At 35.4% G+C, this 13,777-nt stretch overlaps 1 protein-coding gene across 1 annotated transcript in view; it reads right to left on the bottom strand.

The window, feature by feature from the left end:
- LOC148943246 (reelin-like) overlaps window positions 1-13,777 on the bottom strand; it is a 292,228-nt gene that overhangs the window by 104,530 nt on the left and 173,921 nt on the right. Inside the window, exon 16 of the mRNA XM_089101783.1 lies at window positions 4,181-4,328. Coding sequence (XP_088957909.1) covers window positions 4,181-4,328 — 148 coding nt within the window. The remainder of the gene's footprint in view (window positions 1-4,180; window positions 4,329-13,777) is intronic.

Genomic DNA, 13,777 nt, shown 5'->3' with positions numbered 1-13,777 from the left:
CCCTCCCCTTCATGCCCTATTTTCCCCAAATACATCTAATCAAAATTTGAGACAGTCATTTTGATCAAAATAGTCCAAACGATGAGATAACAAAAGCTTGCGATCAACACAACCCACCAGAGACCGAGAGGAAAGGCTGTAAATTATGCCTCGGGTGTACAGAAGGTATTTAAAGAAGGATGGTCTTATAAAATTCGGAGGGGGCTCATTCGATTGAAAATTGAAAGTTCCAGTTTTCTTTTTGAGAGTCAAATGGATCCAAAGGGCAACCCACATCCCACAGCCCACATCCCCTGTCCATTTTTCCCCAAATGTATCCAATCAAATTTGTGAGATAGCCATTTTGTTCAAAATAGATCAAAGATTATATAACAAAAACTCCGAGGTTGACAACACCCTCCAGATCCTGGAGGCAGGTGTTGTAAGCTATGCCCCGGGGGCATATGAGGTTTGTTTCGAAAGAGTGGTGATATATACTACGAAGGGACTTATTTCATTACAAATTAAAAGTTCTAGTTCTATTTTAAGAGTTAAAAGGGATCGGAGAGTAACTAGCTCCTTCCCCACGCTCTTTCCCCACAAATGAATGGAGTCAAAATTTTGACTTTGCCATTTTTTCAAAATAGTCCGTGTATCATTTAACAATGCCTTTGGGGTTGACACAGCCCCGCAAAGCCCGGGATCAAGGGTTGTAAGCCATTCCCCGGGATCCTAAAAGGTTTTTTAGAAGGGATTGGTCATACAAACTTTGGAGGAGGCTCATTTGATTCGTAATTGAAGTTTAAGAGCAAAAAGTTCAGCTTAAGAGCAAAAAGTGATCAGAGGGCAATAGACCCCCACACCCTTTTCCCCCTAAATACACCTGATGAAAAATTTGAGATGGCCATTGTGTTCCATTTAGTCCAAATATTACATAAAGATACCTATGGGGCTGATACAACCCCCTGAGCCCATGGGCAAGTGTTTTAAATTACACCAGAAAAAAGGGCCGGACAAACACTCGAGGAGACTCATTTCATTCGAAATCGAAAGTTATATTTCCGTTTTAAATAGTCGAAAGTGATCGGAGGGCAAATAGTTTTCCCCATGCCCTCTTTTCCCCAAAATCATCTGATCCAAGTTTTAAGATAGCCATTTTTTTTCAAAATAATCCAAAGATCTTATAACAAGGCCTTCATAATTGATACAATCCCAAGAACTCGGCATAAGGGTTGTAAGTAATGCGTCAGGAGAATATCAGGTTTTTACGGAAGTGATGTATATACTTTGGAGGAATCTTATTTGATTGAAAATTGAAAGTTCTAATTTCTTTTTAAGAGTCAAAACTGATCGGAGGGTAATCGGTCCCCCTTCCGTTGCTTCTTTTCCCTTTTTCTTGCCTTTAATTTCATTTTTCCTTGCTCCATCATCTTGATTTACACTCTTGATTTACATGTTAAGAAAACAATTCATAATATGCAGAATAATTGTAGCTAACACATATCGCATGCATCCCAGATATACTTTACCCCTATATGTTAGAGTAAAGTATATATAGGGGTAACGTGTGTACACCTTTACCCCTACATATATAGGGGCAAAGGGTGGTACACGTAATTAATCCACCCTCCGTAGCTTCTTTTCCCTAAATATATCGGATCGAAACTTTGAGATAGCGATTTTGGTTAAAATCGTTCAAATGTCAAATAACTATGGTCTCGGGTTTCAAATCCCCCTTCTAGCCCTCGGAAAGAAGGTTATTAATAATGCTAGTTGCCCATCGTTAACAAATATAAATTTTTAATGATGGCGTGGTCATTTAAACTTATGAGGAGGCTTATTCGATTGAAAATGGAAATTTCTTTTGTTATTTTGCCAGCCCCCTCCTCCCCCAGTGCGCTTTTTTCCAAAATGCATCAGGTTAAAATTTTGAAATAGCCATATTGTTGAAAATAGTCAAAAATTTAAACAACTATAATTTGGGGGTTGAAAAATTCTCCTTAGTCCACCAGGGAAAGTTTGCAGGTTTAGCAAGTTGGCCAGTGGTAACATGTAAGGTTTATGTGGAAGGGGTGGTCGTACTAACTTTGGAGAGGGCTCATTCAATTGGACATTGAAATTTCTAGCTATTTTTAAGGTTTAAACGTGGTCAAAGGGCAATCCCCCCCCCCCATCTCCATTTCCCCAAAGGTATCCAGTCAAAGCTTTGAGATAGCCAGTCTTTTTTAAAATAGTCCAACGGCCAAATAACTATGCTTAGGGGGTTGAGACCCCCTCCCAGTTCCCAGTGAAAAGGCTATGAGCTATGCGAGCTGCTTATTGTTACTTTGATACTTTTCTTACTTTGATACTTTGTTTACTTTGATGTTTTCTTTTCTTTGATAATGTGTTACATAGATATTGTTAATTTGATGCTAGTTTTGATACTTCGATGAACTTTTGATGTTGGTTAAAAACAAATCGATTTTGAAATTAAAAATTTTTAAAGACTAGAAACTTTGGTACCCTAAAACGAACAGAATTTAATTTAAAAAAAAACTTTCCAAAAAGAAGTTTTTCAAAGACAAGTAAAGTCAATATTAAACTTAAGATCAGCAGAAATAAAAAACTACAATAATTCTAACTCAAAACGACGTGAAATAACTATTAAAGAGTTAATAGAACTCAAAACGAACAGAAAGTAAATAAACAGTCATGATATACAAACATAAAACCAGTACCACAGAAAGGAAAAAAATAAATCTTAAAATGAGTGAAACTTAAATTGAATATGCAAATCAAGCTTAAAAAACAAAACACTTTTACCTATTAAGAATAAATAAAACCTAAAACGAAGAGGTACTAATATATAATTTGCTGTGATTAAATAAACAATCATATCAAACAATCATACAACAGGTACTAACATAAAAGAATAAATAAATCTTGAAACGAGTAAAACCTAAATTGAAAATGAAAATAAAGATTAAAACGAACAAAAATCAGTACAAACAAGAGTTTGGGTATCACCTCCTTCTCTCACGGTAAAAAGTCTAAAACCTACTGCGTCGTTGGCACTTTACTGAAAACTATATGTGTCTTGAACAGTCTTTGAAATTGCAAATAAAATCAAACTGAATATTGTATATGTAACGATGCTAATTGTTGAAAGATAATCAGTTCATTTCACTGTAATTTTTATTTTATCTTTAATGCTGTAATAACTGGAGAAAAAAATATTTGTACTATAATTCGTTTTTAGTAAAGCGCCAATGACACAGTAGGCCTTAGGTTTTTACTGTTAAGGAAGGGGGCAGCATTAAACTCTTGTTTGTAGTGAAACTATATTCTTCTTGAACAATCTTAGAAAGAACTAATAAATTAAACTGAATATTTGATGTATAATGACATTAATTGCTGAAAGCTCACCAGTTCAAAATTTAACTGTTATTTTAATATTTATTTTCAATATTAAGTAGAAAAGAAAACATTTGTAATATACTTCGTTTCAGAGGCAACGCTAAAGCGTTGCCTATAGTAAAGGCCATGAGGCTCTAATGTTTTTTTTCCCCCAGAGGCACTTCATATGGAAGGAGTCATCGTAAAAACTTTGAAGGGAGGTGATTCGATTGGATATCGAGAGTTCTAGTTTCCTTTTTAAGGGTCAAAAGTAATTGGAAGGCAACGAACACCCCTTCCCCACCCACCATTTCCCCAAACACATCCAATCAAAATTTTGAGATAGCAATTTTGTTCTACGTATTTGATTTCCAGATAGAAATTATGTTTTCGAGGAGGGCACTACCCTACAGCCCTCAGGGCAAGGGTCGTAAGTTATATCCTGGGGGCATATAAGCTTTTTTATAGAAAGCGTTGTCGTAGAATCTTCAAAAAGGGCTCATTTGATTGGAAGAGCTAGTGCCCTTTTTAATAGTCTAAAGTGACTGGAGGGCAAATAATCCCCCTCTTACACCCACCTTTTCTCCAAACCCATCCAATCAAAATTTTGAGATAGCCATTTTGATCTACGTGGTTGAAAATTCCGGAAATTGGGTTTTTGGGGATGACAACCCCTCCACAGCCCTCAGGGCAGGGGTTGTAAATTATACCCTGGGGGAATATGAGTTTTTTAGTTTTAAGATAAGTAGCAGACCAGCATGACAATGCTGATGAAAAGGTAGGATGTTGGCACTAAAAACATTGTCCTGTTTTAAATACTTACCTTGCATAAGTTAAATTTAGAGGATTGGTAGTAATGAACCTAGCAGTGTTCCCACTGAAGTACAAACTACTTCCTGCATTATAGCTGCACAGATCAGTAATTGAAGCACCCGCTATATCATTGAATATTGTTCGATTGACTTCTAAATCTAAAAAAAAAAAAAATCAAAAATTGCATTCATACCAATCTGTTCGCAAAACTGTACCCTTTCATAATATTGTTTGCTTAAATTCCAGAGATAGCTAGGGCAACAACTGAAGCTAAATTTCACAAAACTTTTTCAATTTCATTGAAGCCTAGCAAATCACAGAGATTCATTGTCAATTTTCAGCTGTATAGAATAAAATAATAAAAGTAGTAGTAGTAGTAGTAGTAGTAGTAATACTAGTAGCAGTAGTAGTAGTAGGCTCTGATACGGCATTAAATATAAGCTTAATTTCTCACTTATCTTGACCCTAAACACTTTCTTGCATTGAGTAATGGATGCTCTTTTTCTACTCTCTTCTTCGCTCTTTGCCTTGTAAAGGTCAAACATCTTCACAATATCCAAATTTACAGACAGATACTTTCTGGATGTATGAGCCCTTGAATAGTAGGACCCAAAAACAGGGAAATAGCTAATGTGGTCCTTGATAAATTCCAAATCAGTTTCATTAAATTTATTGTGGGCTTATCTGTCTAAGGTTGAATAGAGTGTCTGAACTGTCTAAAAAGATTTCTATCTTAGTTTGTCAACCCTGGACTCCAAAATTAGCTACAGAAACTGGAAGTTGATTCTAGTAACGAGAATATACAATAGGGTCTCCATACAAACCCAAACGAGAAGAAGAAGACAAAGATCTTAGTTTTTTTGAACTAGCTAATCAGATATCCCCTAATACTGATCGGTTAAATATTAGCTAAATTTCAATGTTAGTTTAAGCTGAGTCTTGGTTACCTTAGAATTAGATTTTAGATTAGATTAGACTAATTTATTACAAAAACGACCTTGTTAAACATGATCCATAGGTAACCGCCCAAGGGAAGACTTAAATGCACTTACACTGGGCGCTTACCACAAACTAATTCAACATACTTAAAAAATAACTTAAATTTCTGAGTAAATTTTAAACTTCATTTTCACACATACTGATGAACACTCACAGAAAACACAGAAGAAAAAAGGAAAAAAAAGAAGAAGACAATAACAAAAGAAAACGAATAATAACATAACCTTCAATCTCTGAATCCTGGCTCCTCACCCCCCTAACAAAAAATTCTTTACTTTCTTTTTAAGTAAATGCTGGTGTTCAGCCGCCTTAACACTATCTGGGAGGGAATTCCATACCCCCTGGCCCAGATGTTTCATTTGAAATTTAGTACGACTTCAGCTTCTATACTCTGTTACCTGATCATTCGCATTCCTTGTATAAAAATCATACAAATCACTATTTTGTAGAAAAAAAAATCTAAAAACACCGATAGACACACTTCATGACAACACTGGTAATTAAAAACTGCAGCCTGGTAGCAACGAACTTGTTCCTCATCCATCACCTTTAATTTCCTAAAAAAAGCTACTGTATTATTAGTTTCTTTACCGTACCCCCATATCAAACGCACTGCCTTATTCTGTAATACCTGCACACGCCTAAGATTACCGAAAAATTTGCTAGCCCATAATATACAACCGTACAATATATAGGGGCTTATAATCGTATGATAAAGAAGCAACATCACCCGACCTGGTACGAAGTGCTTCAGTGACGTGTAATTCCGAGACCTCTTGCAATCTTTGGTGCCACAAGATCACTGTGAAATTTCCAAGAAATATTGCAGTCTAGGCAAAAGCCTAGATACCTCGTTCCTTTCACCTGTTCTAGAGAATTACCAGAAAATAACATTTGCCCATCGAGATCAATGGGGTCACCAATTCGACTAAATATCATAAAACTTGTCTTTTTTACATTAACCGCCAACATACTTAAGGAAGTAAACACACTTAAATAATTTAATACCATATTTACATTATTAATTAACTCATCCACAGAAACACCACGAAAGAAAAAGCAGTGTCATCCAGGAAATAAGTAAGACATGAATCACGAAGGTAAAATCTCATAGTATCAACATAAGCCAAAGATAGAAGCTGACCCAGCACAGAACCCTGCGGAACACCACTATTAACAAGATATGGACTAGATGTTACACTATCAATTAGTGTAAGAATTAGCAAAAAAATAGCTAGAATTAGCGAGAATTAGCTGAATCTTTGGTGAATGATTATTTAGATGTTCCTGCCACAAAGATGGCGTACGCTAGGCTCTTAGTTTAGCACTTTTTTCAATAGCTTAAATTTTCCTACATGAGAGACTCTTTAACAGTCGTGAAATTGAATAACGTATGTAGAACGCATAATGTATGTGTGTATATGATTATGATGTATACGTGTATGTATTATGTATAACGTATGTTCGTTTATGTGACCAGATTTGTTCTGTTGTATATTAAAAGGTATGGGATTTAATTAATATTATACATCAACTAAGCAATAGTAGCTGCAACCTAGTAACCAGTAAACTAAGGCCCACAATTAAAAATTTAAGAACTATTAAAAATTAAAAAATTTTTAAATGTTAGAAACATTTTTCATTTAAAGGTAATTCAGGAACAATAAGTATTATTTAGTTTTATCTAAGTAGTTTTATTACGAAAACAGAATCTCAAGAATTTTGAAAATGTTTTGGCTATAGGCGGATATAAATGAAAAGAGCACCATTAGAATCATGATGGTCAAAACCCTAATTTGAAGGATTTGAGCCCACCTCCAAATTTTGAAAAACTAGATAAATCACTTTTACCCGTGGGTAGTGGTCATATAACACAGAACTAAATACCATATTTTCACTGGATTGATGAAAAAATTAGCAATCAAAGGCTTTATTGGGAAAATGGTAGGTAAACTTTAAAAAGAGAATCACTTAGCGTTTCAAATATTCCTTACTGCCTTTATTGGCCGTGACCTTGCAGAAGGGGCAAAGTAATGAAACCTCTTATATACTACAATTTTAAATATTTTGCTTTGAGAAAATGTTCAATCAATATCCTATTTCTACATGTTTCTTATACCTATAGGGAATTCCGATACCCAACGAATAAGAGAATAGACGCAAGATATTGGTTGAATTGATTACCAATAGGAAGCTGGTGCACATGAACTTAAATTTTCGTGACTTCAAGATTAGAAAAGAGAGAAATTTTCCAGTTGTACAGCAAATGTTATAGAATTGCAAAGAAAGTGATAAGTAGCAACTTATTTTCGATCATAGTGAATCATCAATTTTAATACTTGAACTGAGTTCGCCATCTATGCATTCATCCATTCATTTTATTTATAACTCGTAATAAAAAAATAGGCATGCTAAAGAAATACATTAAAAACAAGAAAAATAAAAAGAAACAATTAAAAGAAAAGAATACTTTGACCACCACGAAAATGGGACAAATAAAAATGATCAACGATGTGAAGACTCCTCGCATTTAGCATTTACAAGAAAATACCAGAAAATACCAATTATATATATATGTATATATATATATATATATATATATATATATATATATATATATATATATATATATATATATATATATATATATATATATATATATATATATTATATATATATATATATATATATATACTTGACAAACTGGCTCGATATTTAAAGCCACACTTTCAGGTATCTCCTTTCTTAAAAGATATTTTAACAACATAGGAGTATCATCCAAAAACAAAAGATTATATCACTTCCCAAACCTAAGCCACACTCTAAGAGGGTAAGAAACTTACTATTGGTCAGTCCTAGGTACAAAACAAGAATTCATTAATTTACTTTTAAAAAGGGCGCATCAAAATCAGTGACTTTTCAAATCATGCTAAAGAAGATTCCCAGATGTATTTTTCAGCCATTTGGTTTCTAGGATGAGTTATCGCCGACCTGTATTTTCCGACGCATAGATAATTAATGAATCTTTCCAAGACGTCTATGAAATCTTAACACAAAGAAAATATTAAAAGGGAGCTAAAAGAAAGGACAATAAGTTATTTAGTTAACAGCCTAGGGTGAAGCAATGACTTTAAAAGAATTTCTACAATGGGTAATATTAAACTTATGAATACGACATTTATCTGGTAATTAGGACCAGGGCCCAACAGAGAGGTGGCGAAGTCTAAGATAAACTACGGGCTATTATGAGCATGATTTTGAAAAAGGCGAAGTATTTAGCCAATCTGGGAGAATTTTAATTGAGAGCCTCTATAGGAACATTATAAGAGCAACCCTGAGAATTACAGAGGCATTAGTTTGGTTTCTTGAAGAAGAAAATTACTTAGTATGATGATAATTTGTAAACTCAAAAATGACGGGGATAAATTTAGAAGAGAAGAAAACTGTGGTTTTAGGAAGGGAAGAAGTCTGTTGACCAAGTCTTCACGCTTAGATTAATAATTAAGAAGTGCCTGAATTATCATCCCCTTTAGTCACCGGTCTTATAGATCACGAGAAAAACAAAGTCATTCACTAGTATCCGACGATAGCAGTCAAAAGTTTTGGGATTTCCCGCTAATCGCAAGTATTGGCAAGTAACTTGCCTTCGATGTCAGGTTTTTGGTTTAATTGTTATAATTTTTATTTATCTTATAATTTTGGTTTTTTAATTTTTTTTCACGTTGAATCTCTGCGTTGCTTTGGTTTTCTTTGTCTTTCTACATTTTTGGTGTTGTCCTCGAATTTTTTTTTGTTCAGGCTGAACAAGCGAGGCAGTTGTTATCCCGAAAAATTTGTTTTTTTCAGTATTTCTGTCTGCCTTTAAAAAACCGTTTTTGATTGTTTTTCTTTTTTTTTTTTTTTTAAGATTTTATGAAAACTTTGGAATGACTAGTAAAAGCTCACTGGAATTTGGAGAGCGATCTTTCAACAGAGGCAGTTTGTAGATCGTAAATCATCGGAATAATTTTCCTAGGGATCAATTTCAAGACATTGAAACCTACAACTCACAAATACCGTTTTATTTAGATTGCAACAATTCTGAAACCACTTCACATTTTCTTTTCTTTCTTAATTGTAATTTGAAGTAGCAGTGGTAAGAAGACCAGTAGTGGGCGATGCATTAGACTCAATACAGGAATACTCACCGTAGGAAACACACTACACACATTTAAACCTATCCGAAGAAAAGATCAGAAGTCCAAATTTAATAATAAATAATCAGCTCCAGCTAACCGAAAATTTATAAAATTGAATCTTCTCGAATTAATACGGAAGATTTATAAGCGGAAAACTCAGTAACGGTCAGCTCAGTAAAACCAAATAAACACTTCTGAAAAATCATCATGACAAAATTAAAGCCTCTTGGGGTAATGTGACAAAACAAACAACAGGAAACTCAGCAAAGAAAAATTCAACACCAGAAAACTCAGCAACAGAAAACTCAACATACACATCTGAAAACACACTATAATAAAAAAAGTATTACACCAAACATATCTTAGCCTAGTAAAAAACAAAACTCAAACTCACAAACTAACATACCAGAGCCTATTAAAGAATGTTATGAATAGCAAAATTTTCGTGAACAAAATTAAAAAGACGATATTACATGAATAAAATTGAAAAAAATGAAAACTTACAGACAAAAATTAAAAAAAAAACGCTATTGCGCAAAACAGCTGAAAATGGTGAAAACTTTGGGATGGAATTCTAAAATGGTTAATGATTTCACCATTCACTAAGTTCATCTGTTTAAACTTTACCATTCACTAAATTTTCAAAAATTGTGAAAACTTTGGCACAAGTATTAGAAAACATTTATATTACATGAACAAAAAGTGAAAAAAAAGACCAACAAAAATTTAAAGTGAAAATTAACAGATTTTTTTCTTCTAAGAAATAAGGAGACTAAATACATCGACTGTCATCTTAAAGCTATAAACTATGTATTTGAAAGTAAATTGTTTAAAACTGCCTTTGAAATAGGTTAATTTTGGTGAGCTTAGTGTGGTGCGTCACTGGAACTTCGTTTCGCCGGTGATCTCCGCTAGTGCTGGGTTTTAGAAGTCTCCCCTCCCTAAATTTTATTAATAGTGGCATCCCAAACACTATCATGCTGCTCATGTTTTGTTATCTGATTAATTTTGAAAATTAACAATAAGGGGATTGTTCACTTCTCCCTGGTATTATTGTCATTTGACATTTCTGGGAATTTACCTGTTGCTGAAAATACATGTTTTGAATGTTCACTGGCAACTTTAGAACTGAGTTTTAATTTTAGTCTTCTCAATATTTTATGTCTCAAGGCTGGGCGAAGAAGCGAAATTTTGCAATTTCAAGGCAATCTCAAGTGATTAGAGGAGTAGCGAAGCATTTGTACATATCTCGAGGTTCTTGGGAAGATGAGCTGTTATTAATAATGAGAATTGCGTTTCAAATGAAAAATTAGAAATTTTTTTGAGTATGTAGGTGATTTAAGGGTGTACCTTCAACTGAATCATCGAAGGTGATTCAGAGTTGTGGACCTTATCAGTCCTTATTGACGGATAGTTTTGGGTACCCTTATGTCTGACCCTATCATAACAGGAGGTCGTACCAAAAAATATGGATACGTTTCGATTTCAGGGGGCGCAATGACAGAAATTTTGAGATGACTAGGATAAGTTTCCCTTTCGATATTCTTGGTCCTCTCAGTATTTTTTTGTTTCTTCCATCTTATCTTGGACTCTTTAATCATAGTCATTTTTTTATATCCTCCACCATTTTTTAATTCCATCTATTGTTATTTAAGCAGAAAATTGAAAATGGTGCAAAATTTGAAACGAAAAGTTAAAACGGTGAAAGCTTTAGGACAAAAAGAAAAAATAATGAAGAATTTACCCTTCTAACAACAATGCATTGTAAAACATTGGGAAGAAATCAGAAGTGCTTCCAAACAGAAAAGCCTTTCTTGTTTTCTGTTTCTATTTTCTGTCTCCAGGTTCGCTTCCGAACAGAACTCCCTTTTTAGTCTTTATTTTCTGGTTTCCGTTTCCGGGTTTACTTCCGAACTGAAATTGCTTTCTTGTTATTCCTTCTTTAATTTTTGTTTCCTGGTTCTTTTCTGAAAAGAAATCCCTTTTTTCGTTTCTGATTTCTGTTTCCGGGTTCACTTCCAAATATAAATTTTTTTTCGTTTCTGATTTCTGTTGCACTTTTGAACAGAAAGTACTTTTTTTTACGGTTTCGAGTTCTAATTCCGGGTTCAGCTGAGATTAGGCATCCCTAGTCAAGCTCTTCTAATTTTAAACTTTTGCGCTTCTAATTTTTGGTGGACAATAAGGAGACGAAGAAGCAATCTGGGGAAACAGGAGCTCCAAGGACTGACTTTGTCCCTTACCAAAAAAGGTCAACTGTCTTGAAGGAATTGCTAGAAGCGTTTATGGGTTCAGTGGCTAAGTCGGCAAAAGCCTTGGTATAAAACTGGGAGAAAGCAAAATGGTAGAGCGAAATTTGAACAAAGAAAGACAGCGCTCTCACATCACATCAACTGAAAAGGAGATGCAACAAGACCGAGAGCTTTTTCATAGCAGCATTTGGAATCTCAATGATTCTAGAGAAATGACCCTCTATATAGTTCCACTGAGATAAGATGACGACGTGGAAGCCTAATTGGAAGTTTTCGCACGAAGTGCAACTGTACGCAATTTACCCCAAGCCACTTGAGTTGCCAGGCTAGTAGCAAGCCTATTCTGGAAGGCTCTGCAGGCTTAGACAGCCCTACCAGCTGTCTAAGCCTGCCCTACCATCCTAAAGCAATACTACTATCGTCAACAAAATAACCAATTATTGCAGATTAAGTTGCCAAGTTCATTTCACGGTCTGGAATTCCTAACAAATCCTGAAAATTCAAGGAATTCAGTTTCCGTCTTCTGTTTCAAAGCGGTTGTATCATTTACTGACTACAAGGCCGATAACGGCAAGTCAATATCACATGGAGACGGATACTTAAACTAAAAACTTTAACAGGCCCCCCATGCTTTGCAAATACGTAGAGACATTTTTTTACAGTTTCGAGTCCTAATTCCGGGTTCAGCTGAGATTAGGCATCCCTAGTCAAGCTCTTCTAATTTTACAAATTTGCGCTTCTAATTTTTGGTGGACAATAAGGAGACGAAGAAGCAATCTGGGGAAACAGGAGCTCCAAGGACTGACTTAGTCCCTTACCACAAAAAGGCGACTGTCTTGATGGCATTGCTAGAGGCGTTCATGGAATCAGTGGCTAAGTCGACAAAAGCCTTGGTGTAAAACTGGGAGAAAGCAAAATGGTAGAGCGAAATTTTAACGAAGAAAGACGGCTCTCTCACATCACATCAACTGAAAAGGCGATGCAACAAGACCAAGAGCTTGTTCATAGCAGCACTTGGACTCTCAATGATTCTAGAGAAATGACCTTCTATATGGTTCTACTGAGATAAGATGACGATGTGGAAGCCTACTTGGAAGTTTTCACACGAAGTGCAACTGCATGCAATTTACCCCAAGCCACTTGAGTCGCCAGGCTATTAGCAAGCCTATTCTGGAAGGCTCTGCAGGCTTAGACAGCCCTACCAGCTGCCAAAGCTAGGGACTTCGAGGTCAAAACATTGACTCGCAAGAAGTTTCTTGTCAATAGTAAGACTTTTTCTGACTATTTTGACATGCCAGGAAGTGCTCAGTCGAATCCCATACGAGATACGAGGACTACTTGACTCCCACATAAAAAAATCACTATGTTTTGTGAAGGCGAGGAACAAAGATAGGCAGAACCCAATCTGACAATCCATTTAGTTGAGTTGCTAGCAATAAATTGTAGTTGAACAGTTCATCACAACTGCCAGCCCAAACCCTAGGGCTTTCTTAGGTCATAATAGTTAAACAGCACTGAAACAATGCCTCAGAAAGGCCGATGACTGAGACAAGTCTCTAAGCCCGTCAAAGAAGAAAGTGACTCGAACAAGAGGTCCTCTAACCAAACATCTTCCGACTCCTGATCAGGAAGCTAAATCACACAAGCCCTCACCAAAATATTGCTATTAGTATCCTAAGTCAATGTCACATACAACAGAGGAATGCAGGACAGGCAAACTACGAACCCAAGAGCCAAAAAACGAACGGGTATATGCAACTAATCTAGTAGAGGAGATATCAACCCTCAGTTCTGGATACGTTGTCAAGGCTCGCTGCATTGGCAAATGCTACCATTAGTAATCAACTCAAAATACAAATTCATTATGTTAAACCCAAAAAGGGTCAAAGGAGTTTACCCTATCCCTGGGAAAACTTTCAAGCACGTTGCGGTGGAGGGCTGCAAAACAGAATGCACCGTAAGATTTCTAACGATACAGCTTATGGATCGAACCAAAAGAATCCTCAAAGAGCTGATTGATGCAGGGATCTGCCCTACATTACCCAAAACATTCTGCCTGGAAGGATTTTTTGATATTTGAAGAGAACGTACTTCCGATTATCGTTCAGGATCCACCCGAAGTGGGAAAAAAAGAAGCTTTTGTGGTGGGAACATCTCAGGCCAGACATAGATCACCAA

This window comes from Artemia sp. Qi Xiang Cuo, chromosome 15 (assembly GCF_049724085.1).
Source record: "Artemia sp. Qi Xiang Cuo chromosome 15, ASM4972408v1, whole genome shotgun sequence".
NCBI classification, from domain to species: domain Eukaryota; kingdom Metazoa; phylum Arthropoda; class Branchiopoda; order Anostraca; family Artemiidae; genus Artemia; species Artemia sp. Qi Xiang Cuo.
This window is presented reverse-complemented; position numbering and strand designations above follow the sequence as displayed.